The sequence below is a fragment of the Oncorhynchus masou genome, chromosome 8, assembly GCF_036934945.1.
Source record: "Oncorhynchus masou masou isolate Uvic2021 chromosome 8, UVic_Omas_1.1, whole genome shotgun sequence".
NCBI classification, from domain to species: Eukaryota; Metazoa; Chordata; class Actinopteri; order Salmoniformes; family Salmonidae; genus Oncorhynchus; species Oncorhynchus masou.
The window spans coordinates 29,323,489-29,351,090 of record NC_088219.1 but is presented as its reverse complement, the minus strand read 5'-3'; the positions used below and the strand labels follow the sequence as shown (position 1 = coordinate 29,351,090).

Here is a 27,602-nt window from a genome sequence, read left to right as displayed (position 1 = left end):
TTCTCCACTTCTTCAGTTACCCACCTATGATTATGTGTCATGGAGCTTGTTCCTCATAATGTCTATATTTACGTCTTGTGGAATATTTAGTATTTGAATGTAATGTGTTTAGTAAGTGTGGAATTGCAGTTGTCTTTTTTTGCCGTTGCCATGGTGTGTTTTGCGGAAGGCATACTTTCTGTTGATTTATTGCAGCATAACTTTTATTTGGATATAGCAGTTTGTTTTTGTATTCGTGTGTTTTGGCTCAAATGTGGCTGTGTGTGTTTTAGTCTTTAGTCTTTTAGTTGAAATGAGTGTTAGCGTGCAGTTTCCCTGTGTGTTTGGCTCTGTTTTCACTGGGTCGGCTGTGGCTTAGGAGAGCAGAGCTCCGGTCTTCCTGGGCTGTGGTCGCCGCCTGTCTTTGTCGCGTTAGACATGGCTCCATGTTGGAGCTGGAGCTCTAGATTGACCTTGATGGTGTGTGTCATACGTGTTGCAGTCCTAGTCCATTGGATATGCTGCATCGGGGGTATCCCAGTGTTTGCTTATTTTCATACTCATCTTAGGCTACATGCCTTTTGTGTGCATGAATTTCCTTCTAAAGCCACCCTTTGTGGCTGCAAATTGTATATGGGACTGTGTGTTCATTATTTTTTGAGCATGTTTTTCGGCTGTGCGTTTTCTTTACCAAGGTGGATGGGTTTCTTTTCTTTGCCAAGGTGATTGGGTTTCTTTTCTTTGCCAAGGTGGATGGGTTTATTTTCTTTGCCAAGGTGGATGGGTTACATTAGCAGGCTTTGTGTCTTGTTCTAGTCTTCCAAGCTTACGAATTGTGTATACCTGTATTTATTGTGTTTGTGTTACGTAACAGGTGGTCTTGTTCTAGGATTGTGTGTGTGTACTGTACACTGTATTTGGAAGCGTCTGCTTTTTGTATCCACACAGTTTGAGTACAAAGAGTATGCACTTTCATCCTTTAGATTTAGATGCACAAGGATGTACAGTGGGGCAAAAAAGTATTTAGTCAGCCACCAATTGTGCATGTTCTCCCACTTAAAAAGATGAGAGGACTGTAATTTTCATCATAGGTACACTTCAACAATGACAGACAAATGAGAAAAAATCCAGAAAATCACATTCTAGGATATTTAATGAATTTATTTGCAAATTATGGTGGAAAATAAGTATTTGGTCAACAACAAAAGTTTCTCAATACTTTGTTATATACCCTTTGTTGGCAATGACAGAGGTCAAACGTTTTCTGTAAGTCTTCACAAGGTTTTCACACACTGTTGCTGGTATTTTGGCCCATTCGTCCATGCAGATCTCCTCTAGAGCAGTGATATTTTGGGGCTGTTGCTGGGCAACACGGACTTTCAACTCCCTCCAAAGATTTTCTATGGGGTGGAGATCTGGAGACTGGCTAGGCCACTCCAAGACCTTGAAATGCTTCTTACGAAGCCACTCCTTCGTTGCCTGGGCAGTGTGTTTGGGAACATTGTCATGCTGAAAGACCCAGCCAAGTTTCATCTTCCATGCCCTTGCTGATGGAAGGAGGTTTTCACTCAAAATCTCACGATACATGGCCCCATTCATTCTTTCCTTTACATGGATCAGTCGTCCTGGTCCCTTTGCAGAAAAACAGCCCCAAAGCATGATGTTTCCAACCCCATGCTTCGCAGTAGGTATGGTGTTCTTTGGATGCAACTCAACATTCTCCTCCAAACACGACGAGTTGAGTTTTTACCAAAAAGTTATATTTTGGTTTCATCTGACCATGTGACATTCTCCCAATCTTCTTCTGGATCATCCAAATGCTCTCTAGCAAACTTCAGACGAGCATAGACATGTACTGGCTTAAGCAGGGGGACACGTCTGGCACTGCAGGATTTGAGTCCCTGGCAGCGTAGTGTGTTACTGATGGTAGGCTTTGTTACTTTGGTCCCAGCTCTCTGCAGGTCATTCACTAGGTCCCCCCGTGTGGTTCTAGGATTTTTGCTCACCGTTCTTGTGATCATTTTGACTCCCCTCGGGGTGAGATCTTGCGTGGAGCCCCAGATTGAGGGAGGTTATCAGTGGTCTTCCATTTCCTAATAATTGCTTCCACAGTTGATTTTTTTTTCAAACCAAGGTGCTTACCTATTGTAGATTCAGTCTTCCCAGCCTGGTGCAGGTCTACAATTTTGTTTCTGGTGTCCTTTGACAGCTCTTTGGTCTTGGCCATAGTGGAGTTTGGAGTGTGACTATTTGAGGTTGTGGACAGGTGTCTTTTAGACTGATAACAAGTTCAAACAGGTGCCATTAATACAGGTAACGAGTGGAGGACAGAGGAGCCTCTTAAAGAAGAAGTTACAGGTCTGTGAGAGCCAGAAATCTTGCTTGTTTGTAGGTGACCAAATACTTAATTTCCACCATAATTTGCAGATGAATTCATTAAAAATCCTACAATGTGATTTTCTGTATTTTTTTCTCATTTTGTCTATCATAGTTGAAGTGTACCTATGATGAAAATTACAGGCCTCTCTCATCTTTTTAAGTGGGAGAATGTGCACAATTGGTGGCTGACTAAATACTTTTTTGCCCCACTGTATGTGTGTGTTTATTTATCTTTCCATACACGCTTCATCTATATGTGCTCAGACTCCCTTGTGTCGGCCGGTATGGTGCATTTGTACTTTAAACTTGGGTTTATGGGTGTGTTAGTTCTTATGCTCGTGTGTTTCTGTTTGTCAGTAAACCACATTACAGTCACAGGCTTTGACTTCGTCTACTGACTTCAAGACTAATATGTAGTGCGGTCTGCATGTGTGCGTCTGCATACCGTATCTGTGCCACATTAACAGGCCTTGTCTTCGTGTTGATGTGTCTTCTAGGCTCATGTGGTTCAGCGCCGGCTTGGCCATCAGGACAGTAGTGTGAGCTCTGAGAGGTCGACCAGCCGAGCCCGGGGAATATGGTACTATGACTACAGAGTAAATATCATCTGAAACACACGCCGTGTACTTCAACACTTTCTCTCTACATGTCTCTATGGCAGCTCTATGTAGCCGTGGTTTATGTCCTTGCATCTCCTTGGGGATCTTCCCCTCATGGCTTCTTGAGCTCTCTGTACGACTTCTGTGCTGTCGTCGTTGTGATGTGGCAAGTCAGTGCAATTAGGTTTGGTGGTGTTTTGCAATACCGTGTATCTATCTTCACCGCTTTCCTCTCTTTACCTACTTGTATGTAGTACTTGTTTGTCTTTGTGTGTTTGGTGGACAATATTTGTGACTGTGAGTAACGTGGCGTCTTTATTGGTGCACATGTGTGCATTCTTCACCGTGCGTGGCAACTCTGGATGTCTGTTTATGAACTGTTTATGAGCGTGTGTGCTGTCCCGTCTACCACTCTGTGTGTTTTTATGTCCGTCTATAATATGTATGAGTGTGTTTGAGTAAAAGAGAAGAATGTATCAATATCTGACATTGACTGGTCCTTTTAGTGTAAGATATCTGTCTTTCTTTTAAGAACCCCACTCACTGCAGTGTACACATCTTTCCATCCACTCACCTCGAATCACATCATTTCCCCCCCTTCCAAATCGACGTAATCCATTACAGTCCAGTAGAGGCCTATACATGCATACCCCCTCTGGAAACAAATGTAGCTTTTAGAAGAAATGGCCTTGGGAGAGCAGACAGGTTTTATGTACTGCACGTGTATAGCCTACACATGCACACACACAGCCTCAGACACACACTACAGAGCACTGTGATAGTGCGCCTGTCCTCTGGGAGTTTAGTCATCTGGAGAGAAGCAAGCCGGAAAACACAGCGATATGATACAGTATTAGATTCCTCCACAGATATGAGATTAAAGGCTTTCATTTCTCAACCTTCCTCTTTTCCACTGGCCGCGTCAATGGAGGAATGCTTGTGACACATGTACGTCACGCCATACTGCAGCATGCCATGATGACACAGCATCACATCAATATGACACGAGAGGGACAGATACACACACTGATATGAGGGAAGAGAACGAGATGAACACGCACCATACGGAGGGTGTGAGAGAATGAGGCGGGGAGCCTGCCATGCAAGGGACGAAGAGGGGATCTGGAGAGGGAGGAAGAGAGAGAGAGTGCAAGAAGGATAATGAGATAAAGAGAGAGAGGGCGGGGGGAACATGAGTGATGGGAAGGGGGCATGCTGAGTGTAAATCATCATGTTTGGCTTGAGGATCTGATTACTGGATACAATTGACGCATTGACTTCACATGGCGACTACAAATGAATAGACAGGGCTGGGATGGATTGCTTTAAATTGACCACATATTACAGACAGAGGGATGGAGAGGGGGATGGAGAGAGAGGGAGGACATGAGAAGGAAAATCAATTGTGCCTCGTAGCGAGTCAGCACAATCTGACATAAAATGTAATTTCAAAGATATTCTGCAGTCATTTCCATTTCTTGGAAGATATGAAAACATAGGATAGGACACACACACACACACACACACACACACACACACACACACACACACACACACACACACACACACACACACACACACACACACACACACAAGCACAGTCAAGAACGTTGATCGACTGCCTCTACCCTCAGACAATCAAGTTAAGAAACACACATTGAAGATCATAGATGCACTCATCAATCCACTTCAGAGATTGACTGAGGGGAGGCGGCAGCTGGAGACGTTATTCTCACCATTCTGCTCACATGTGGCCCACTATATCCAACATGTCAACAAAGCTGTGAAATCCTAGAACAAAATGGCCAATGGCCGCAGAACGAAAATAGGAGCATAAACATGCTCAACACTCGCTGACAAGTCGGTGCGGGAACTCCGAGCTGCAGCAAGAGGCTTCGCATGTGAAACATCCTACAAGTAGTATAATATTGGTTTCTTACAGGGGAACGTTGACTCCATGGCACCAGTCTTCCAAATGTCCGCCGTCAACTCACAGAAAAGAGGGTGGGGTCTAAGATGCGAAGGCAACTGAGACAGACAAGGTGAAAAATACATAGATCATATACCTCTCAGGATATCCCTTAGTTACTGCAGGTCAGAATTAAATAATATAGAAATATTTCAGGGATCTGGAACTGGTACTGTTCAGGTGTATCAGATATGAATCCAATATATATTTATACTTCCTGTTTGACATGAATCAGAGATTTCTTTCAGCACTCGTGTGTGGTTAATGCATAGCTTTTGTGTGAGGGAGAGGAATGATCTCGGTATTAATAGCTTATCTAACACATTGCCTGAGACTGAATACAAATACACACACACTGTTAGCATTAGGCTGGCGAAACCTCAGCCTGGACACATCAGCCATCCATCACTGAGGGAGAGAGTGAGTGGGGAAAAAGAGCTTTACACCCCTTCCCACTGGGATCACACACAGGAGGAGATCAAAGGAGAGGGGGAGAGAAATAGAGAGTTAAGACCGCAAGGTAAGGGAGAGGTAAAGAAAGAGGGGCACAGTTGAAGTCGAAAGTTTACATACACTTAGGTTGGAGTCATTAAAACTTGTTTTTCAACCACTCCACACATTTCTTGTTAACAAACTATAGTTTTGGCAAGTCAGTTAGGACATCTACTTTGTGCATGACACAAGTCATTTTTACAACAATTGTTTACAGACCAATTATTTCACTTATAATTCACTGTATCACAATTCCAGTGGGTCAGAAGTTTACATACACTAAGTTGACTGTGCCTTTAAACAGCTTGAAAATTCCAGAAAATTATGTCATGGGTTTAGAAGCTTCTGATTGGCTAATTGACAACATTTTAGTCAATTGGAGATGTACCTGTAGATGTATTTCAAGGCCTCCCTAACCATTGTTACACATCAATTAAAAACACAACACCAAATCTTCCTCCACATGAACTAAACACAACAGCCTATGAATACCCCATATACTCATAAACAGATCAATGTTGTTAACCATTTTGTAATAGGCAAACTCAACCCTCAGTCTCGCTGCAAACATCCCCTCCATCCCCACACAAAATGAAGCAAAGAACAACACCCCTTTGACTGAACCTGTACTTCGGCCCAAATATAAATTGTTGGGAAGAGAAAACCTCTCCCAGAGCTGAGAACCAGCTTGTGATCAGGTCAGTCATCCCGACCAACCTGGGACACTGTAAAAACAGATGTGCCAGAGTTTCAGACTCAGCACAGAAAGGACACCCTTCCCCAGCAGTAGGATCCAGGTGTACCAGATACATATTGGTGGCTATGGCTCCAGCTGTCCTCTTTTCATTAGGCAGCGTGTTTACAGACCGCCAACAACCTTTTGGGAAGGCCCCTGGACCAAACACACCCACCCACCTCTGTGATTTGACCTCTTCCAGGGAAGAAGCACGGGACACTTTTACACAGATTTTGTACATGGCCTTCTTTCCCACCGCCTTGAACTCCCCCATCTCTGGGGATTCCAAGGAAAGCATCACCCCCACATCCTCCTCTAATGCCCCCGCCACAGCACTAACATTCAGAGCAGCGAACACATAATCCAGACCCGCAACCCTCAGATCAGAATTGGAAGTGTCAGTCACGTACTGCCAATGAAGTACTGGCAAGAAATTACAGACCTTAGCTACAACCTTCCTCAGTAGGCGAGATGGTCAGATCCCCACTCTTTCTCCCAGCTCCTCCAACGATCTGCTCCTACTGCACATCAGATGACCCAGCTTGGTAGACCCCACACCTAACAGGCATGAACGTAGGCTGGCTGAGCCCATAGCACGGGACTGGATGGCACATTGTTGTAAAAAAGAGTCTCTTCAAAAAAGCCCCATCCCTGGTGGTGTGCCGGCCTTACTGGACTTGACAAAAACTCTCTCAGCCTGCATAACTGACTCATAAAATGGAGTCAAGCCAGACAAATCACCCCACTCTAGCTTTAAGAGGAAAATATGCTTGTCTAAGCCCAAACAGCCTGCTCTCATCATCAATGCATAGGCTTTGTCAACCCAGCTAGAACCGTCACAGTACAACAGTCTCTGGGCTGCTTGAAGCCGGAAACCCATGATCCTGGAAGAAATGTCCACCAAACTTTGCACACCCTCGTGCAGTGGCAGATACAGGGCCAACGCTTAAATCCAATGTTGTCCAGACCAAAATAAATTGACACGGGTCCTCTGAAGCTCTTGTATCAGACCCCCCTGTGCCTGTAAAATCATTAGGCTGTGACACAGGGTAGAGGCAGCTAGATTATTGGCTACCAAAACCCTTGCCCTATAAGACAGCTGGGGTAGCACCCATTTCCACCTTGACAATCTGGCACACATTTTCTCCACTACACCCTCCCAGTTCTTTTTCTGAAAGACATTGGGACCTAGAAAACCCCCCAAAATTCTTCATTCCATCTCTGCCCCACTGAATCCCCCTGGTAACCGTGGAGCAGACCCCTTCTGAAGCTGACCTGCCCACAGCGATTCGCTCTTTTTCCAATTAAATCTAGCTGAGGAGGCCCCCTCATACACCGTTAAAGCGTTTGAGAGAACCTTAATATCCTCACCCCTGTAACAAAACAGTCACCTCATCTGCATATGCAGACAGTGCTATCGTGGGACCCTTCATTACCCGTGGCACAGAGAAACCAGTAAGCCTTGCTCTTAAAAAACAAAGCATTGGTTCAATTTCAAGACAATATAACTGCCCTGAAATTGGGCATCCCTGCCTGATAGCCCTCTGGACGGAGATAGGACAACTCATAACTGAGTGATGTGGACAGCTCCTGCACAGTACCAAGCAACTCTCTGCTCAAGGCCCAATTGAGGAAATCCATGTAGCAACTGTTCAGCACACAGAGAATCACAATCCAGCAGAGTAGAACTCCACGGCATGTTGGCGCATTTTACTGTCATCCGTGGTCACCTTCCCATCAGGGAGACGAAGGCAGACCATCTGTTTGTGTTGCAATGTCGACTACCCTAAGAACTCTAGGAGCATCCATATCCTTGAGGGTAGAAAAGCGAGACCTAATCAAGGCACCCTTAAGTTAAGTCTTTCATGTAGAAACAACCTCAGTTCATGTCTCTTGTCCTGTAAGTTCATGACTAGTCCAGGGCCATTCTGAGTGAACAACTTCAATTCAACTGAGTTGATGTCCTGTTCAAGGGCCCTGATAGTCTCTTTAACTTCAGTATGAGACAGAGCAGTATACTGTTAACAAATCAATCGTTTTTGGGCCTTCCCAACCTCCCACCATTGTCTCAAGGACTCAAAATTAAATTTTGTAACCCTCCATTTTTCTCAAAACAACAAAAACCTTTCACAAAACACGACATCATGTAACAATTTAACATTAAAATACCAATAAGGTGATGACCATGGACAGGACAAGTGAATATCAACAGACACATTATGGTGATCATAAAAACCCACAGGAGTAATACAACCATACTACAGTAGTGCTGAGATACATACAACCTGTTTAACCTTGCTGCACTGACACAACCTTCCTTAACTTTTAATCATGTGTACTGCCTAACTTTTACATCCCTTACTCTCCACACATCAGAAAGCTCAAACTCAGTTAATAGACCAGACAGGCAAGTAGCTGACCGCAGGTGAGGTTCTTCAGCAGTGCGGTCAACAATAAAATCCATTGTACAATTCCACCCCCCCCTCCCCCTAAAACCATACATCCCTCTTGGTCACACTGTCTTAAGATTTTGTTTATTTGATCAAATACAGCAATATGCTCATTAGGAGCATAAACATGATAATTAAAATAAATGTAAAAAAACATAACATCCGCTTGCCCAATAAAAACCTGACCCTTGACAATCTCTGTTGTAGACACCACAGTCACACCTAAGCCTGAGGAAAACAAAATTGCCACCCCAGCACTGAAATTAGTACCATGACTGAGTATAGGAAGCCCCTCCCACCACATACCCCAGTCAACCTCATTAGCCTCATCACTGTGTCTCCTGTAGAAAAACTTCATTAAGCCTTTTCTGTTTTATTACTTCTAATACCTGTCCCTTCCCCCATTAATATTGAGAGATCCTACCCTTAGTACCTCCATATAGAAAAGATAAAGGAAAATCAGAAGAAACCACAGAGAAACCAAATAGAAAAAAAACGCCCTACGAGGCATGAGCATCATCGTTTTAATTTTCTTTTATACTTACTACGTTTCCCACTACCTTTTGCTGCTGTGAATCCCCTCCTGTTCCCCGTTACTCGTAGTGGGCATCTCCTCTACTACCTGGGAGACTAGCCCCACCTGAATCCCCTCCTGTTCCCCGTTACTCGTAGTGGGCATCTCCTCTACTACCTGGGAGACTAGCCCCACCTGAATCCCCTCCTGTTCCCTGTTACTCGTAGTGGGCATCTCCTCTACTACCTGGGAGACTAACTCCACATGAACCCCCTCCTGTACACATCACTCATTCTGGGCATGTCCTCACCAGTCTGGGGAAATTGCTCCCCAGATACGTCCTTACCTCCTACAACAATATTTTTCTGCTGCATAGTACAACTTGCCACTCCGTAAAAGTTGCAACTCCAACACGTACAACTTGTTCCTCAGCAACAGGTACTTTAGACTGCTCTACCACTGTCAGCCCACCTCTCCCTACAACAGTTGGGAGTCTGCTCCGGTGAGTCCAAAAACATACACACCTGTCGCCGAAACGACTTAACCTGTTTCAAAGCCGGGTGTTTGCAACCCAACGGGACAACTTGCAAACTTGAACTTGCAAACTTCCCAAACCGCAATAACTCGCGCTCCATTAGCTCATTGGGCTGTACATTCAAAATCGTTACCTTTATTGACGTACAAAAAAGCGGCGTAACTTGAATAAACATTCCTTTAAGAAGTACGCCATGCTCAACCATCCAATCAACAAGACGCTCTTTTCTAAGAAAAACCACCAAGGCTTTATTCATCCGTGACGCAATAGCAACATTCTCATATCCTACCTTCTCTCTTACGTTGACCAGGAACTCCTCCACACACCTAAAGTAGCTTCAGTAACACACCTAAAGCCGAGCCAAAGTGACAGAGAGGGTGTCCCCATGTGAGTCGCCATCCCCGCCAAAGCCTGGTCAATTTCAACAAGAAAAACATTATACTTAATTCTACCACAACAAATAAAAAAAATAAAAAATCACGCATAGAAAAAGGAAAACCACCAAGAAAAGCAAAAGAAGAAGGAAAAAACAGACGCTCTATAATTCCCAGCATGCACCACACACAGAGAGTGAGAGAGAGAGAGACTGTCCAGTTTACAGTAGTTATTACAGTGAAAAAAGACCATGCTATTGTTTGAGGAGAGTGCACAACAACAAAACACTTTTATCACGGCTACTGGTTTTATACATTCACCTCTGAAGGTATGTAATGTACTTACATTCAGTAATCTTGCTCTGATTTGTCATCTTGAGGGTCCCAGAGATAAAAAGTAGCATAGTTTTGTTTGATAAAATAAATGGTTATATTCAAATGTAGGAACTGGGTTCTACAGTTTGAACCCCTGCTGTCTCTGGCCCCCCACCCATCCTGCCCGGCCGTCTAGATGTGTGAAGGTTAGTGTCTTTTCTGTAGGGACGCTAAAATATCCATCATGTATGACATTGCTGGGAGTGTGTAAACTAAAAAAATTATATTACCATAACATTTTTGTATGTTCTCTATAGCTATGTACTTGAAAATGTATCAACTGACCAGTTCATCTCATTTGAAAAAACTCCTGGCAGACTTGATGCAAAATATAGTGTAGTAATGTTATGCTTCACTGAATCAGTCAGATACTTTGCACAAGACACTGCTGCCATCTGGTGGCAAAAATCTAAATGGCTACTAAATTCCTATCTTATTATATGGCCTTTCTCTTGTATTTCAAAGATGATGGAATGAAACAAAAAATAGAAAACATGTTTTTTTGACTGTATTATCTTTTAGCAGGTCTAATGTGTTATATTCTCCTACATTAATTTCTTCTTTTCAAATGTTATCAATAATATGCAAGAGAGCGAGAGAGATGGATAGGGAGAGAGTAATAGGGAAAGAGGTATAGAAAGAGTGTACAGTTGAAGTCGAAAGTTTACATACTCAGGTTGGAGGCATTAAAACTTGTTTTTCAACCACTCCACAAATGTCTTGTTAACTATAGTTTTGGCAAGTCGTTTAGGGCATCTACTTTGTGCATGACACAAGTAATTTTTCCAACAATTGTTTACAGACAAATTATTTCACTTATAATTCACTGTATCATAATTCCAGTGGGTCAGAAGTTTATACACACTAAGCTGACTGTGCCTTTAAACAACTTGGAAATTTCCAGAAGATGATGTCATGGCATTAGAAGCTTCTGATAGGCTAAGTGACATCATTTGAGTCAATTGGAGGTGTACCTGTGGATGTGTTTCAAGGCCTCCCTTCAAACTCAGTGCCTCTTTGCTAGAAATCATGGGAAAATCAAAAGAAATCAGCCAAGACCTCAGAAAAAAAATTGTAGACCAAGTCTGGTTCATCCTTGGGAGCAATTACCAAATGCCTGAAGGTGCCATGTTCATCTGTACAAACAACAGTACGCAAGTATAAACACCATGGGACCACGCAGCCGTCACATCGCTCAGGAAGGAGACACGTTCTGTCTCCTAGAAATGACCGTACTTTGGTGCAAAAAGTGCAAATCAATCCCAAAACAACAGCAAAGGACCTTGTGAAGATGCTGGAGGAAACAGGTACAAATGTATCTTTATCCACAGTAAAAGGAGTCCTATCGACATAACCTGATAGGCCGGTCAGCAAGGAAGAAGCCACTGCTCCAAAACCGGCATAAAAAAGCCAGACTGCGGTTTGCAACTGCAAATGGGGACAAAGATCGTACTTTTTGGAGAAATGTCCTCTGGTCTGATGAAACAAAATAACTGTTTGGTCATATCGACCATCGTTATGTTTGGAGGAAAAAGGGGGAGGCTTGCAAGCCGAAGAACACCATCCCAACCGTGAAGCACGGGGGTGGCAGCATCATGTTGTGGGGGTGCTTTGCTTTAGGAGGGACTGGTGCACTTCACAAAATAGATGGTATCATGAGGTAGGAACATTATGTGGATATATTGAAGCAACATCACAAGACATCAGTCAGGAAGTTAAAGCTTGGTCGCAAATGGGTCAACAAAGGACAACAAAGTCAAGGTATTGGAGTGGCCATCACAAAGCCCTGACCTCAATCCTATATACAATTTGTGGGCAGAACTGAAAAAGTGTGTGCGAGCAAGGATGCCTACAAACCTGACTCCGTTACACCAGCTCTGTCAGGAGGAATGGGCCAAAATTCACCCAACTTATTATGGGAAGCTTGTGGAAGGCTACCCGAAACGTTTGACCCAAGTTAAACAATTTAAAGGCAATGCTACCAAATACTAATTGAGTGTATGTAAACTTCTGACCCACTGGGAATGTGATGAAAGAAACAAAAGCTGAAATAAATCATTCTCTCTACTATCATTCTGACATTTCACATTCTAAAATAAAGTTGTGATCCTAACTGACCTAAAACAGGGAATTTTTACTAGGATTAAAGGTCAGGAATTGTGAAAAACTGAGTTTAAATGGCTAAGGTGACCAAGGTGTATGTAAACTTCCAAATTCAACTGTATATATAGAGAAATATGTAAATAGAAAGATGTAGAAAGAGATAAAGAGAGAGGGGGAGTGGTAGAGAGAGATGTAAATAGAGAGATGTAAAGAGGTAGAGAGAGCGAAAGACAGAGAGAGAGAGGGGAGAGTGGTATAGAGGTAGAGAATGATGGCGTATGCAAAGGGCACAGTACATTTAAGCCCTTGGGGAATATTGATTTGAAAGAGAAGTAGAGAACAGAGGAAAATGTATTCTATGTGGGAAGCAAATATAAGAGTTCTAGGCCTGTCTGATCAAATCTGAGGGACATTGATTTGTGAGAATACACCATACAAACAGGAAATGGGAGAAGATAAACCCGCAGGTCTGTCGAGTCTAAATTGTACAAGACATCCCGTACTGTAAGAAAGAGGACATACTGTATCAGTTTAATATAGCAATCTTACTTGAGAATTCACCTCCTACATAATATGTATCATGGCAAATGACTAGTGTGTGGGTGGAGGTGAGCAGGCATACTGTATGGAATTGTTATAATATTTGTCCTCAAGGCAGAGATTGCATGCTGGACTACAGTACTAGGCAGCCATGTTACAGTCTCCCTTTCTGTCTGATCATGGTGGCAGAGGTGAACACATCGCTTTTACAGAGGCCTCAGAAGTCAGTCAGCATGCAGGGATGGAGGCAGCGTGTGCTCGGCTATGTATAGCTACCAAACTCCTAGTGAGGGGGAGGCTCACCAGTTTGTGCTGTCAGACATTTTTTGACTATCAGACAGTGGAATCGTGAGTAGTTTATGCTGATTTTGAAGAATGACAACCAGACTGTAATAGACATTTCAGTGGGATCTATTCTAACTGAAGAAAAATAAACATTTCTGTCCCTCTCGCTTCTCTCCATCTCTATCTCTCTCTTTCTCTCACTGTTTGTCTTTGTCTCTATCTCTGTCTCTGTCTGTGCTCTCCTTCCCTCCAGGCGGATGCTGTCACCAGTTTCCTCCGTGCAGCCCGTTCAGGGAACCTTGACAAGGCTCTTGACCACATCAAGAATGGAATAGACATCAACACATCAAATCAGGTACGTCAGAGAGTCCTCAAGGTCACAGTCTGGTACACTGCCTCTGGACCACAGAGTTTGTCTCGTAAAACATGTATTACATCAGACTTTATTAAGATTAAATTGTAGATGTATTTTTTATAGATGGCATTATTTGGTTTCGGCCAATCAGATCTATTAACAGTCAAGTCTAGCCTAGATAAACTGTAGTTTCAAGGATCATTCTGTCTGTCTGTCTGCCTGCCTGCCTGCCTGCCTGCCTGCCTGCCTGCCTGCCTGCCTGCCTGCCTGCCTGCCTGCCTGCCTGCCTGCCTGCCTATGTTCCCACATTTTCTACTGTGTCCTGCCACTCTAGCTGTGTTTACTGTGCACTAATGGCAGTCATTCACAACCTTAATGAGAAAATATTAATAATTAGCCATACAGCCAGACCCTCTCTCGATTCCTCCCTGCTCCTCTCCTACCCTTTATCTGTTCCATTGCACCTTGTTGCATCATGACAGAAGCACAACGCTTAAAGGTGTGCTATGCAGAAATCACTTTGCCATTTCCTGGTTGCTAAAATTCTAATAGTTTGCCTAATTTCTGTTTATGTGACAAAGCAAGCAAGTATAGTACAGAGAATCATTGTACGATCTAAAGCGCTGTGAAATATACTTTCCTTAACCAAAACACATGCATTTTCAGCTGTTTGAAGCTGGTGTACATAACCGAAAGTAAGAGACACAAAAATGAAACTTAAGAATGGGAAGCATAGAAGTAGTGCAAAGGGAATAGATCTACCGCTTCCTAGACTTGCTTTCAATGAGAATGACAGATCTATAACAAAAAGCTCTATGTCAATTTGGTCAGGTGGCTGAAAAAGTTACATATTGTAGTTTTAAATAACGTCAAATTCACATGCAAAGAATGGCTGAGGTGCATGCAGTTTTTGTTTCTGACTCATCTCAAATGGCAAGTTTTGTAACACATACGGAACGTGTGTGTACATGTATGCCAGCCTATTTATGAGTGGACGTTTAAGTGGAAGGGACTCAGTTGTTGTATTTTTCATTAGTAGTTTGGTGAAAGGAAGGTAGTTCAGTTTGTACACAAGCACTGGCAGGGAGCCCATGATCTGGACAGCTCGGGGAATGCACACCCACTCTGTAAGCCTACAATCTGCTACTGCAACCCCTCAGCACCATTCACAGAAACAACCATGGCACCAAGCTGTCAATGTTGTGAAACTAATACCACTATCTCTACACCAAGTAATACTACCACTATAATAATTCCACTACTGGCTAAGGATCAGAGGTAGAGCTATGATACAAATGAGGATGCATGCTTTAGTGTGCCTTCAATGCACATGCTGCATGTGTCTATATGTGTCACGTTCTGACCTTTATTTCCTTTGTTTTGTAATTTATTTAGTATGGTCAGGGCGTGAGTTGGGGTGGGCAGTCTGTTTGTTTTTCTATGATTTGGGGATTTGTATGTTTTGGCCTAGTATGGTTCTCAATCAGAGGCAGGTGTCATTAGTTGTCTCTGATTGAGAATCATACTTAGGTTAGTTCTCATTTAGCTTCACGGTCATTATTTGTTTATTGTTTTGTATAGTGTGGTCGCCGGTACGCAGTTTTGGTCGCCGGTACGCAGTTTTGGTCGCCGGTCCAGGGAATCCTGCGCCGGCTCTGCGTATTGTGTCTCCGGGGCGCTGGGAGGGTGCAGTGTGTCCTATGCCTGCACTCCACTCGTGCTGGGCAAATGTGGGAGTGGAGCCTAAGGGAGAGGTGCGCGTAGTAGGCACTAGATCTCCCGTGCTTACCCACAGCCCGGTTCAACCTGTGCCTGCACTCTGGAGGGTCCGGGCTAGAGTAGTGATCCAGCCTGGGGGAGTGGTGCCAAGGCTGCGCACCAGAGCTCCAGTGCTCCCCCACAGCCCGGTCTTTCAGGTGCCTCCTCCTAACACCCAAGCCTCCTGGAGGTCTCCCCAGCCTGGTGGGTCCGGTGGCAGCCCCACGCACCAGGCTGTCTTTCTCTATCCTCCCCTACAGGTGTTCCCGCCTGTCCGGCGCTTCCAGAGCTTCCGCCCCTCAGTCCAGAGGCGCCAGAGCTCCTCCATCCAGTGCTGCCAGAGCTTTCCTCCTCTCCAGCGCGGCCGGAGTCTCCAGTGGAGCCCAGCGCGGCCTGAGCTACCCGTCTGCCCAGCGCCATCAGAGCCGCCAGTCTGCAAGGAGCTGCCTGTGCCGCCAGTCTGCAAGGAGCTGCCTGTGCCGCCAGTCTGCAAGGAGCCGCCAGTCTGCAAGGAGCCGCCAGTCTGCAAGGAGCCGCCAGTCTGCAAGGAGCCGCCAGTGCCGCCATTCTGCAGGGAGCCGCCAGTCTGCAAGGAGCCGCCAGTGCCGCCAGTCTGCAGGGAGCCGCCAGTCTGCAGGGAGCCGCCAGTGCCGCCAGTCTGCAGGGAGCCGCCAGTGCCGCCAGTCTGCAGGGAGCCGCCAGTCTGCAAGGAGCCGCCAGTGCCGCCATTCTGCAGGGAGCCGCCAGTGCCGTGCCGCCAGTCTGCAGGGAGCCGCCAGTCTGCAGGGAGCCGCCAGTGCCGCCAGTCTGCAGGGAGCCGCAGTGCCGCCAGTCTGCAGGGAGCCGCCAGTGCCGCCAGTCTGCAGGGAGCCGCCAGTCTGCAAGGAGCCGCCAGTCTGCAAGGAGCCGCCAGTCTGCAAGGAGGCCAGCCGCCAGTCTGCAGGGAGCCCAGGCAGGGAGCCGCCAGTGCCGCCTGCAGGGAGCCGCCAGTGCCGCCAGTCTGCAGGGAGCCGCCAGTGCCGCCAGTCTGCAGGGGGAGCCGCCAGTGCCGCCAGTCTGCAGGGAGCCGCCAGTGCCGCCAGTCTGCAGGGAGCCTCCAGTGCCGCCAGTCTGCAGGGAGCCGCCAGTGCCGCCAGTCTGCAGGGAGCCGCCAGTGCCGCCAGTCTGCAGGAAGCCGCCAGTGCCGCCAGTCTGCAGGGAGCCGCCAGTCAACCGGGAGCCGCCAGTCAACCGGGAGCCGCCAGTCAGCCAGGAGGCGCCAGTCAGCCAGGAGGCGCCAGTCAGCCAGGAGCCGCCAGTCAGCCAGGACCCGCCAGTCAGCCAGGATCCGCCAGAGCCGCCATTCAGCCAGGATCCGCCCAGAGCCGCCATTCAGCCAGGATTCGCCATAGCCGCCATTCAGCCAGGATCCGCCAGAGCCGCCAGTCAGCCAGGATCTGCCAGAGTCATCAACCAGTACGGGGCTGCCCCTCTGTCCCGAGCTGCCCCTCTGTCCCGAGCTGCCCCTCTGCCCGGACAAAGACTATGGTGAAGTGGGGTCCACGTCCCACGCCAGAGCCGCCACTGCGGACAGACGCCCACCCAGACCCTCCCTTATAGGTTAAGGTTTTGCGGCCGGAGTCCGCACCTTTGGGGTGGGCGGGGTACTGTCACGTTCTGACCTTTATTTCCTTTGTTTTGTATTTATTTAGTATGGTCAGGGCGTGAGTTGGGGTGGGCAGTCTGTTTTCTATGATTTGGGGATTTGTATGTTTCGGCCTAGTATGGTTCTCAGTCAGAGGCAGGTGTCATTAGTTGTCTCTGATTGAGAATCATACTTAGGTAGCCTGGGTTTCACTGTTTGTTTGTGAGTGATTGTCTATGTTGATTGCTTGTGTCATCACAGTTCTCATTTAGCTTCACGATCGTTATTTGTTTATTGTTTTGTATAGTGTGTTTCAGTGTTCAGTGTTTTCTTTATTAAATTTCATCATGAACACATACCACGCCGCATTTTGGTCCTCCGATCTTTCTCGCCTCTCCTCTTCAGATGAAGAGGAGGACGCCCGTGACAATATGTGGGGATGTGACGTTGTAAAACATGTTTTCTATATGTGTTCAAGTTAGGATTGGGGTTGAAGTAGAGCAAAGAGCTATGATAAATGTTGGAGCTATTCTGCTGTTCTACAAAATACTATGAGTCAGGGTTTTATATGTGAAGTCAGTCTGTCAACCTACCCCTGCCCGATCGACAAACCAGCAGACTCCTGCCAGCTCACACATACACATTTGTGTGTACGTGCGTATGTGCGTGTGCATCCACGCGTGTGTTGCCCCTGTGTGTGTGTGTGTGTGTGTGTGTGTGTGTGTGTATGTGTATGTGTGTCTCCCCTCAGGGAGTGCATGCACTGCAGATGTAGTACGTTATTCATGTGAATATCGGTGACACTGCAGTATGAGGGCGGGACCAGTGTGGTTTACAGAGTCTCTCTGTGGCCAGTCACGGTACTGCAGGCTGGAAGAGCAGAGACAGGCCCTGACTTTACTCTTAGTCTGTCTGATTCTGCAGCTGTTGTCTGCCCTGACAGCCTGAGACAAATCCATCCTGTCTGCTTTCTTTGAGACCCGACTGTTTCAGTCTTAAGGTTGTTTATCTTCAGAAATCTTTTTGTTCTGCTTCGTAGCCACTGTGGGTTTCGAGTTTCTCTGCTTGTTATTTTTAGTGTATCTACTGTTTAGGAATCCATGTGACGAATGGACTAAAAGGCAGACAGATTCTATTGGGGCTTGTTCTGTTGGCTGCCGATATTGTCTGATGGTTCTGTGTGGTCAATACTAATCTTCACTGCTGTCTCTGCAGAATGGGCTCAACGGTTTGCATCTGGCCTCGAAAGAAGGCCACGTCAAGATGGTCCTGGGACTACTACACGCAGGCATTGTCTTGGAGACCACCACTAAGGTACTACTCACACACTACTCACTGCTTACCATGACTCTACTCACATACCACAGAAGCTTGAGATATTCACCAGCTATAACAGACAGTTTACAGACAGAATCCACTATATATAGTGCCTTCAAAAAGTATTCATTCCCCTTGACTTTTTCCGCATTTTGTTGTGTTACAGCCTGAATTTAAAATCGATTCATTTTAGATTTTTGTTTGCTGTCCTACACACAATGTGGAATTATGTTTGCATATTTTTTTAACAAATTCATGAAAAAGTATTCAACCCCCTTTGTTAAGGCAAGTCTAAATAAGTTCAGGAATAAATCTGTGCTTAGCAAGTCACATAATAAGTTGCATGGACTTACTCTGTGTGCAATAATAGTGTTTAACATGTTTTTTGAATGACTACCTCAACTCTGTACCCCACACATACAGTAATCTGTAAGGTCTCTGAGTTGAGTAATGAATTTCAAACACAGATTCAACCACAATCCACAAACCACAAACCACTTTTTTAAAGCAGATATTGAATATCCCTTTGCGCATGGTGAAGTTATTAATTACACTTTGGATGATATATCAATACACCCAGTCACTACAAAGATACCGGCATCCTTCCTAACTCATTTCCCGGAGATGAAGGAAACCAGTCAGGGATTTCACCATGAGGCCAATGGTGACTTTTAAACAGTTACAGAGTTTATTGGGCGTGATAGGAGAAAACTGAGGATGGATCAACAACATTGTAGTTACTCCACAATACTAACTGAATTGACTGAGTGAAAAGAAGTAAGCCTGTACAGAATACAAATATTCCAAAACATGCATCCTGTTTGCAACAAGGCACTAAAGAAATACTGCAAAAAAATGTGGCAAAGCAATTCACTTTTTTTCTGTATACAAAGTGTTGTGTTGAGGGAAAATCCAACACATTACTAACTACCACTCCATATTTTCAAGCATAGTGGTGGCTGCATCATGTTATGGGTATTGCTTGTAATCGTTAAGGACTGGGGAGTTTTTCAGGATAAAAATTAAATGGAATGGAGCTAAGCACAGGCAAAATCCTAGAGGAAAACCTGGTTCAGTCTGTTTTCCAACAGACACTGGGAAATTAATTCACCTTTCAGCAGGACAATAACCCAAAACACAAGGCCACGAGTTGCTTACAAAATGTTGAGTGGCCGAGTTACAGTTTTGACTTACATCTGCTTGACAATCTATGGCAAAACCTGAAAATGGTTGTCTAGCAATGATCAGCAACCAATTTGACAGAGCTTGTAGAATTTTTGAAAGAATAAAGGTGAAATGTTGCACAATCCAGGTTTGGAAAGCTCTTGGAGACTCACCCAGAGAGACTCACAGCTGTAATCACTGCTAAATGTGATTCTAACATGTATTGAATCCGGGGGTTTATTTTTCATATTTCTTTTTTACAGATTTTAGCATTTTTCTTCCTCTTTAGATATTTACAGAGTATTATGTGTAGGTTAAAGGACAAATCAATCAATGTTTTTAAATGTAGGAAAATTAAGTGGTGTGAATACTTATTCATCTCATTTGATAGGCCTACAAACGGATGTATCTAATTTAATCTATTTAATATCAATCTATTAAGTCATAAGTCAGTCCCTCCAGAATTCAGCGATTCTGCGATCCCAATTTTGTTTGCAAAATCAACAATTCTCTGCATATTATGCGAGGGCTTGCAAATTTCACAAATTACCACACTTTTTCCACCTAAAACAGTCAAATCATTGCAATATTATCGAATAAAACTGACCCAACACCGCAGTACAAAAAGAGGGCTTGCAACTTCGACTAATCACCACAGATTTACCGCATAATATGGTTGAATCAATCGACACGTCAACAGACTTTTTCCTTTGTCAGCGCATTTTCACGACAAAATGTCAGAATTGCCGCAGCGAAATCAAGCCTTTTGCCCGCAAATATCAACAACAAAAAATCCCCACAAAATCCTTAAGGGACTGATAAGTCATAACTCATTATTTCTTAGCACTGTATCCTTATCAAAGCTTTTTAAGTAGAGATTTGGGTCATAAGGCTGAACTCAGACTGCTCTCTGTCTCTCTCTCTCTGTGTGTTTGTGTGTCACCTCCAGAAAGGGAACACTGCCCTCCATATCGCTGCGTTGGCAGGCCAGGAGAAAGTGGTGGCTGAGCTCGTCAACTATGGAGCCAACGTCAATTCCCAGTCCCAGGTGAGTCATCAGTGACATTATACTGCTTCTTACTGTTATCCAGGAGGTTGGTGGGGGGGGGGGGGTGTGCGCGTGTGTGTGTGCCCGCGCGTGTGTTGATGGTAACTAGGGCTGTTACGGGGACCATATTACTGCCACACCGGCAGTCACGAGTCATGACCACCGCAAATTCCACGTCCGTTTAGTCATGGTAGTTAGTCTTCTCCAAGCTCTGATGCTGCTGATGGTCATTAGTAGCCTACCAAACTTCATAACTGCCTGGTACTCAGCACTCTATTGTCCCTCCGATCACTCTGACATTAATGCAGATGTATCGAAAATCTAATGAAACACTTCATGAGAGCTCATGTTGCGCAACATCTCTGTAGGCTATGCAATTGCGTGAGGCCTCTGTTAAAAAGAGGAGGGTCCCATCAGCTTTCTATAGACTAGGACTACTATATTTCATTCTCAACTTTCCAAATATTAAGCATATTGCTTCACTTTACAACAGGAGTATATCCTACCTGGCTGGCATAAAAATGGGAGAAGTGGGAAAAGTGTCCATTCGCTACCGATGACATGTATTTTTTCCCCCCTGTTCCAAGACAAGACAGGTGCATGATAATGGTCGATTCTCAATCAAAACTAATTTCACACATATGATTTAGTATATGTAAATACAAGGTTACATAGTAGTCTGATGGGTGACAATATTAGCCAATCACTTGTGAATTCTGTATTATTATTTGTGAATGATGCCCAGCGTGTGCAGTAAGAATAGAAACAGCGCATGCCTTTTTTGTGTGCAACTTTTTCAAATCATAGACACACATCTCATGTAGCTTAGCCCATAGGCCTATATGTTTTTGATAAGGTTTGTATCACAACTAAAGTAGCCAAATAACTTCTTAAAATGATGCACATGCATTATTTTTTACAACCGATGTAGAACCTAACTGGCATGCATAGGTGGCGAGTGAGTTTCAAGTTTGGAGAATATAATTTTCACCATAAATATTGCACCTTTATAATAAAGCATTACTTGCATAATCTCATTTGCAGTCCTTTTTGAGAGTCGTGTTTTCCCGCTAACTGATTGCTTGCATTTTGCAAAATTGTGCTTAGAATGTGAAGAAATAGACTAATAGTTTATTAACATTTTAAGCTAAAGTTTCTGATCTGTTGCATCAACCTCATTGCTACTGAAAGGTTTTTTGATGCGAGTATGTTTGAATATCATTTTCTCGCACAGAAAGACAAGTTCACCAATAGAATAGGTCAACTTTTGTACTATGGGGGATAGTAGATTGACATAGGCGAGTGCTTTTGCTGTTTGTTAGGCCTACTCATCTACTCATGTTGGTTGATGAAAAGCACATGTGAACAGTTCCTCTAACATCTTCACTATGCGTCTCAGAATTCACTAAGTTGCGTCCCCGATGTGTCTGTCTTCACTTGTAGCCTACTTCGGAGTTGAGATGCCTGTGAGAAGAACCCGATCACATAAGGGGCATTGGCTAATAAGAATTGAGATATCTGAGAGAGACATGTGAGTGAAAGGTGCAGAGCACGCCGATTGGCAGCCGGGAGAAGGGAAATATAATTATTACATTCAGCCCAAAGGCACAAGGGCCATTTTGGCCGCAAAAGGCATAGATGTTTTAGGGGGTATTACGGCTACCGGGAAATTTGAGGCCTGATGAGAATATTATGAAGTGCTTGTCAAATTGTGAATGAGAGCCTGTCGAAGTGTGTGTGCAGCCTGCACAACAAACAAAGCAGAGCTCATGCCTTTCATGCAACTTTTTTCAAATCATCATTAGAGTCGCATCATGCAGCCTTAGAATATATTACAAATAAAATATAGCCCAAAGTTTGTATCACAACTAAAGTTGCATAAATAATTCTAAATGAAGCATATAGGAGGACCGGTTTCTTTGTTGACCACTCAGCACAGAGTAGCTGCATGTGCAGCTTTCTATTTTATTCAGCTATGTGCAATTGTATTCTTCATACTATAAAATAATGCCACGGATTTCTAAGCTTATCTTGTCTGCTAATTGAACTAGTGAAGTCCACAGCCATATGGAATAGCCAGATCAGGGCCTAACATAAGGACAACTCAGACAGAGTATGCTATTATATTCTTCTGAAAAAGACTACATTTTCTTCATAACATGTTCCTTTCGACCTGTCTAAAATAAATAATGGATTCCTAAGGAAAATAGTGTACTTCTTACTCCATACATTTTGACTGACACCCAAATGTACTTGTTACATTTTGAATGCATAGCAGGGCAGGAAAATTGTCTAATTAACACAAGAGAACATCCCTGGTCATCCCAACTGCCTCTGATCTGGCGGACTCACTAAGCCCAAGCTTTGTTTGTAAATGATGTCTGAGTGTTGGAGTGTGCCCCTGGCTATAATTAAATAAAAAATACAAAACATTTGCCGTCTAGTTTGCTTGATATAAGGAATTTAAAATTATTTATACTTTTACTTTTACTTGTGATACTTAAGTATATTTTAGAAATTCAATTTACTTTTGACACTTAAGTATATTTGGAACCAAATACCTTTATACTTTTACTCAAGTAGTATTTTACTGGGTGACTTTCACTTTCGATTCCACCACAAGTGGCTTGTAGGATATGCATGGAAGCCAGGAGATGCTAAACTTGTTTCTGTTAATTAACGGTCAATTACTGTGAGACTGGCAATTATTTTCTTGACAATCGCCGGCTGACAAAATTTCATGACCTCCAAAGCCCTACTGGTAACCATGCATCATGTACCTCTTCTTTACAGAAAGGCTTCAGCCCCCTCTACATGGCTGCACAAGAGAACCACTTAGAGGTCGTTAAGTTCCTGTTAGAGAATGGAGCCAATCAGAGCCTTCCAACAGAGGTGAGTAAAGGCCTACAGTCATGCCTTCTCAGATTGTATTAGACCACTAGACAAATGTTACATTAACTTTCTCTCCTCTTTCCATTACAGTAATCTCAATTTACAATGTATCACATTTTCCTTTCCTCTTGTCCTCTGCCCCTATCTTCATTTTCTTCTGCTCTCTCTTCCTCTCCCTCTACTTACCCTTCACTCCACCCTTCCATTATCACTTGGCTTGTCTCCCTTTTCCTCCCACGCCCTTGCACCCTATCGTTGACATTCCTTACCTCCTTCTCCCTCCTCTCCTCCTCTTTCTCCCTTGCTACCTCTCCCTCTGTCCTTCCCTCCTCCTTTCTCCCTTCTGACCTTACTCCCTGGCCACCCCTCCCTCTATCCAACATTCTACCTCCATCTCTCTTCCCCTGTCTGTCAGGATGGGTTCACGCCGCTGGCGGTGGCTCTCCAGCAGGGTCATGAGAACGTGGTGGCCCTGCTCATCAACTACGGCACCAAGGGCAAGGTCCGTCTTCCCGCTTTGCACATTGCTGCACGCAACGACGACACACGCACTGCCGCAGTACTGTTGCAGAATGACCCTAACCCCGACGTCCTCAGCAAGGTAGTGTGTGTGTGTGTGTGTGTGTGTGTGTTTGTGCATGTGTGTGTGAATGATGACTTATTAAGCCTTAATATGCTGGTGTCATTAGCTGATGTCATCAGTCAAAACACTGTTGTGTTGACTTGCAGAAAAGCAATAGCAACAAAGGTGATTATCTGCATTGCTTGCTGTTTGGAGTTTTAGGCTGGATTTCTGTATAGCACTTTGTGACATCTGCTGATGTAAAAAGGGCTTTATAAATACATTTGATAAAACAAAGAAACTTCCAATAAACAAAAAAGCTTTCAACAAAAGCCACCTGCAAACATGGATGATGAAAATAAGATCTTACTCTTTTCTCTCTCTCTCTCGCTCTCTCTCTCGCTCTGTCTGTAGACTGGCTTCACTCCTCTCCACATCGCGGCTCACTATGAGAACCTGAGTGTGGCCCAACTGCTAATTAACAGAGGAGCCAATGTCAACTATACTCCCAAGGTCAGTCCATTAAACCTCACCTATACTGTACCTACTGTATCTGCCTTAATCGTGACATATATATTGTAGATATTATAGTCCCTCAAAGACCCCATTTCCTAACAGAAGAGTCTTTGAGTCAATTGATTTAGAAATGGTTCTTTCCCCTCTCTCAGAATGGTATCACCCCCGTGCACATAGCTTCTAGGAGGGGTAATGCGATCATGGTTCGGCTTTTGCTGGACAGAGGGGCCCAGATAGACGCCATGACCAAGGTACTGTAACCCACCCTTTCTCCTCTTCCTCCTCCTCATCCACCCATTTCTGCCATTTGACTTGAAAACTGTTTAACCCTACCTGGCTTCTTCACGCTCTTTAGGATGAGCTGACCCCTTTGCACTGTGCGGCCAGGAACGGTCACGTGAGGATCATCGATCTCCTGCTGGACCAGGGGGCTCCCATCCAGGCCAAGACCAAGGTCAGCCACGGGCCTCTTGGAGTCCACTATGGGGAAAATAAAGGGCCCTACTTTACGTCCACTTTGGCACAATATCACACCATTAACACCACTTTGGCACAATATCACACACACTTGCATTTTCAGCAGTAACCAATGCCAAATGATTCTCTGCCAGCAGCACAGGGGCGTGACTTATTTCAGTATTATTAATTTATCCATTTTTCCCCTCTCAAAGGTCTTACACTGCACTTCTCCTTTCTATCTCCCGGTCCTCCCTCTCTCCCCTCCAGAATGGCCTGTCCCCCATCCACATGGCGGCCCAGGGTGACCACATGGATTGTGTGAGGCAGCTCCTTCAGTACAACGCTGAGATCGATGACATCACGCTGGACCACCTGACCCCTCTACACGTGGCGGCCCACTGTGGTCACCACCGCATGGCCAAAGTACTGCTGGACAAGGGGGCCAAGGCCAACGCACGTGCACTGGTCAGCAGCTCTTAAGTGTCCTTCTATTTCTCTATACTGGTGTTAAGGGTGAGGTGTACTGTAGCTGTCCATTGGTCAGGTATACTGAGCTTTTATAACTGGGTCACGTTCAGTAGGCACAAACAGTAGAAAACATTATGAAATATGAATGACGGTTGTTATTGGACAAGTTCAGGCAGGACCGTCTCCATTTCTAAATGCTTTCTCCCATTTTGTGCGTACCGAACATAACTCTACGCTGAATTAGTCAAATGTTGTGACTTTGTTCAGAATGGGTTCACTCCCCTCCACATTGCCTGTAAGAAGAACCACATGCGCTCCATGGACCTGCTTCTGAAACACTCTGCCTCCCTGGAGGCCGTCACAGAGGTGAGAACACTCTTTTGAAGAGCAATGGATTTGGTGCACTACTGCTTCTAATTGTTGTAATAGTTTGCTGCCAGTTATGCCATTACAAAAGGTCTGAAAGTGAGAATGTAGGCTGGAGGTGGATTAATATAACACCTTCTCTCTCTTCATGTGCCCCCCCCCCTCCCCTTACATAGTCTGGTCTGACCCCCCTGCATGTAGCAGCCTTCATGGGCCACCTGAACATTGTGAAGAACCTGCTCCACAGAGGTGCTTCTCCCAATGCCTCCAATGTGGTGAGAGGCCACCCCTTTATAACCTTTATTATTGACACGGCGGTGAAATATCCAGCGCTCTCTGATGGACTAGTCGTAACTTATCTTATTCTTATGTTGAAATGAACACCAGCAAAATGTTATGATGGATTGGATGACTAAAGCCTGTTCTCTGTGTGTATAATGTGATATTTTAGTTGATGTGTGTGTGTTATTGATGTTGCATGGCCTAGCCATGTGTTTAATGTCAGAGTGGTTGTGACAGGCTATGTGACCTCTGACCTGTGTTTGTGTAACAGAAAGTGGAGACGCCCCTCCACATGGCTTCCAGGGCAGGCCACTGTGAGGTGGCTCAGTTCCTGCTGCAGAACACAGCCCAGGTGGATGCCAAGGCTAAGGTACGGTACGCACTCTCATATACACATCTATGAGCATTCAGAATGTTTTACTACAAACTCTGTCCTGGTTGGAATACATTCAAAACCACCAGCACATGGTACATATCAGGGGAGCATATTTGGTTTTAGAAGTGTGTGTGTGGGGGGGGGGGCATATAAGTTGGATAAACACTCCAAGCAGCCTACCCGACTGGTCGGAGGTGTCCACATGGGGGGGACAAAAATGCTATTTCAGAATGTGGGTGGGACATGTCCCCCCCTCCCCAGTGAAAGTGTATGCTGTTGTTACAGTTACATGCTGTTACTGTTGCATGCTGTTACTGTTACATTTATGCTGTTGTTGTAAAGATAGTAACTGAAGAGAAGAATATATATATACATTCTTCAGTTATTATCTTTTCAACAGCATACACTGCACAAATACCTTAATGTTACTGCTAGCTAAATACAATTGCCTACACGTATTTCATTCCAATCTCTGTTTTTCCTCACTCTCTCTCTCCATCTCTCTCCATCTCTCTCTCTCTCTAGGATGACCAGACCCCTCTGCACTGTGCGGCCCGTATGGGACATAAGGAGCTGGTCAAGCTGCTCCTGGAGCACAAGGCCAATCCTGACTCGGCTACCACCGCTGGCCACACTCCCTTACACATCGCCGCCCGTGAAGGACACGCCCACACCACCCGGATTCTCCTGGACGGGGCAGCCCAACAAACCAAGATGACAAAGGTTCTCCTTTGATTTACCAACTTTTCTTTCTCTCTCTCTCTCTCTCTCTCTCTCTCTCTCTCTCACTCTCTCTCTCTCTCTCTCTCTCTCTCTCTCTCTCTCTCTCTCTCTCTCTCTCTCTCTCTCTCTCTCTCACTGTCTCTCTCACCCTCTCTCTCTCTCACCCTCTCTCTCTCTCACCCTCTCTCTCTGCTCTCTCTCCTGCTCATGCTGAATCTGTGTGTTTTTGTGTGTCCAAGCAGAAAGGCTTCACTCCTCTCCATGTGGCCTGTAAGTACGGCAAGGTGGACGTGGTCGAGCTGCTGCTGGAGAGAGGAGCCAACCCCAACGCGGCTGGAAAGGTAGAAAAACACACTGCAACA

General features: G+C 44.8%; 1 protein-coding gene across 5 annotated transcripts in view; it reads left to right on the top strand.

Moving 5' to 3' along the window:
- ank1b (ankyrin 1, erythrocytic b) overlaps window positions 1-27,602 on the top strand; it is a 96,911-nt gene that overhangs the window by 40,871 nt on the left and 28,438 nt on the right. For all 5 annotated transcript variants that reach the window (XM_064972172.1, XM_064972171.1, XM_064972173.1 and 2 more), the window contains exons 2-15: window positions 13,584-13,685; window positions 18,283-18,381; window positions 20,498-20,596; window positions 23,390-23,488; window positions 23,904-24,089; window positions 24,465-24,563; window positions 24,719-24,817; window positions 24,922-25,020; window positions 25,293-25,490; window positions 25,761-25,859; window positions 26,036-26,134; window positions 26,413-26,511; window positions 27,043-27,240; window positions 27,483-27,581. In XM_064972172.1, the coding sequence (XP_064828244.1) occupies window positions 13,584-13,685; window positions 18,283-18,381; window positions 20,498-20,596; window positions 23,390-23,488; window positions 23,904-24,089; window positions 24,465-24,563; window positions 24,719-24,817; window positions 24,922-25,020; window positions 25,293-25,490; window positions 25,761-25,859; window positions 26,036-26,134; window positions 26,413-26,511; window positions 27,043-27,240; window positions 27,483-27,581 (1,674 nt within the window). The remainder of the gene's footprint in view (window positions 1-13,583; window positions 13,686-18,282; window positions 18,382-20,497; window positions 20,597-23,389; window positions 23,489-23,903; window positions 24,090-24,464; window positions 24,564-24,718; window positions 24,818-24,921; window positions 25,021-25,292; window positions 25,491-25,760; window positions 25,860-26,035; window positions 26,135-26,412; window positions 26,512-27,042; window positions 27,241-27,482; window positions 27,582-27,602) is intronic.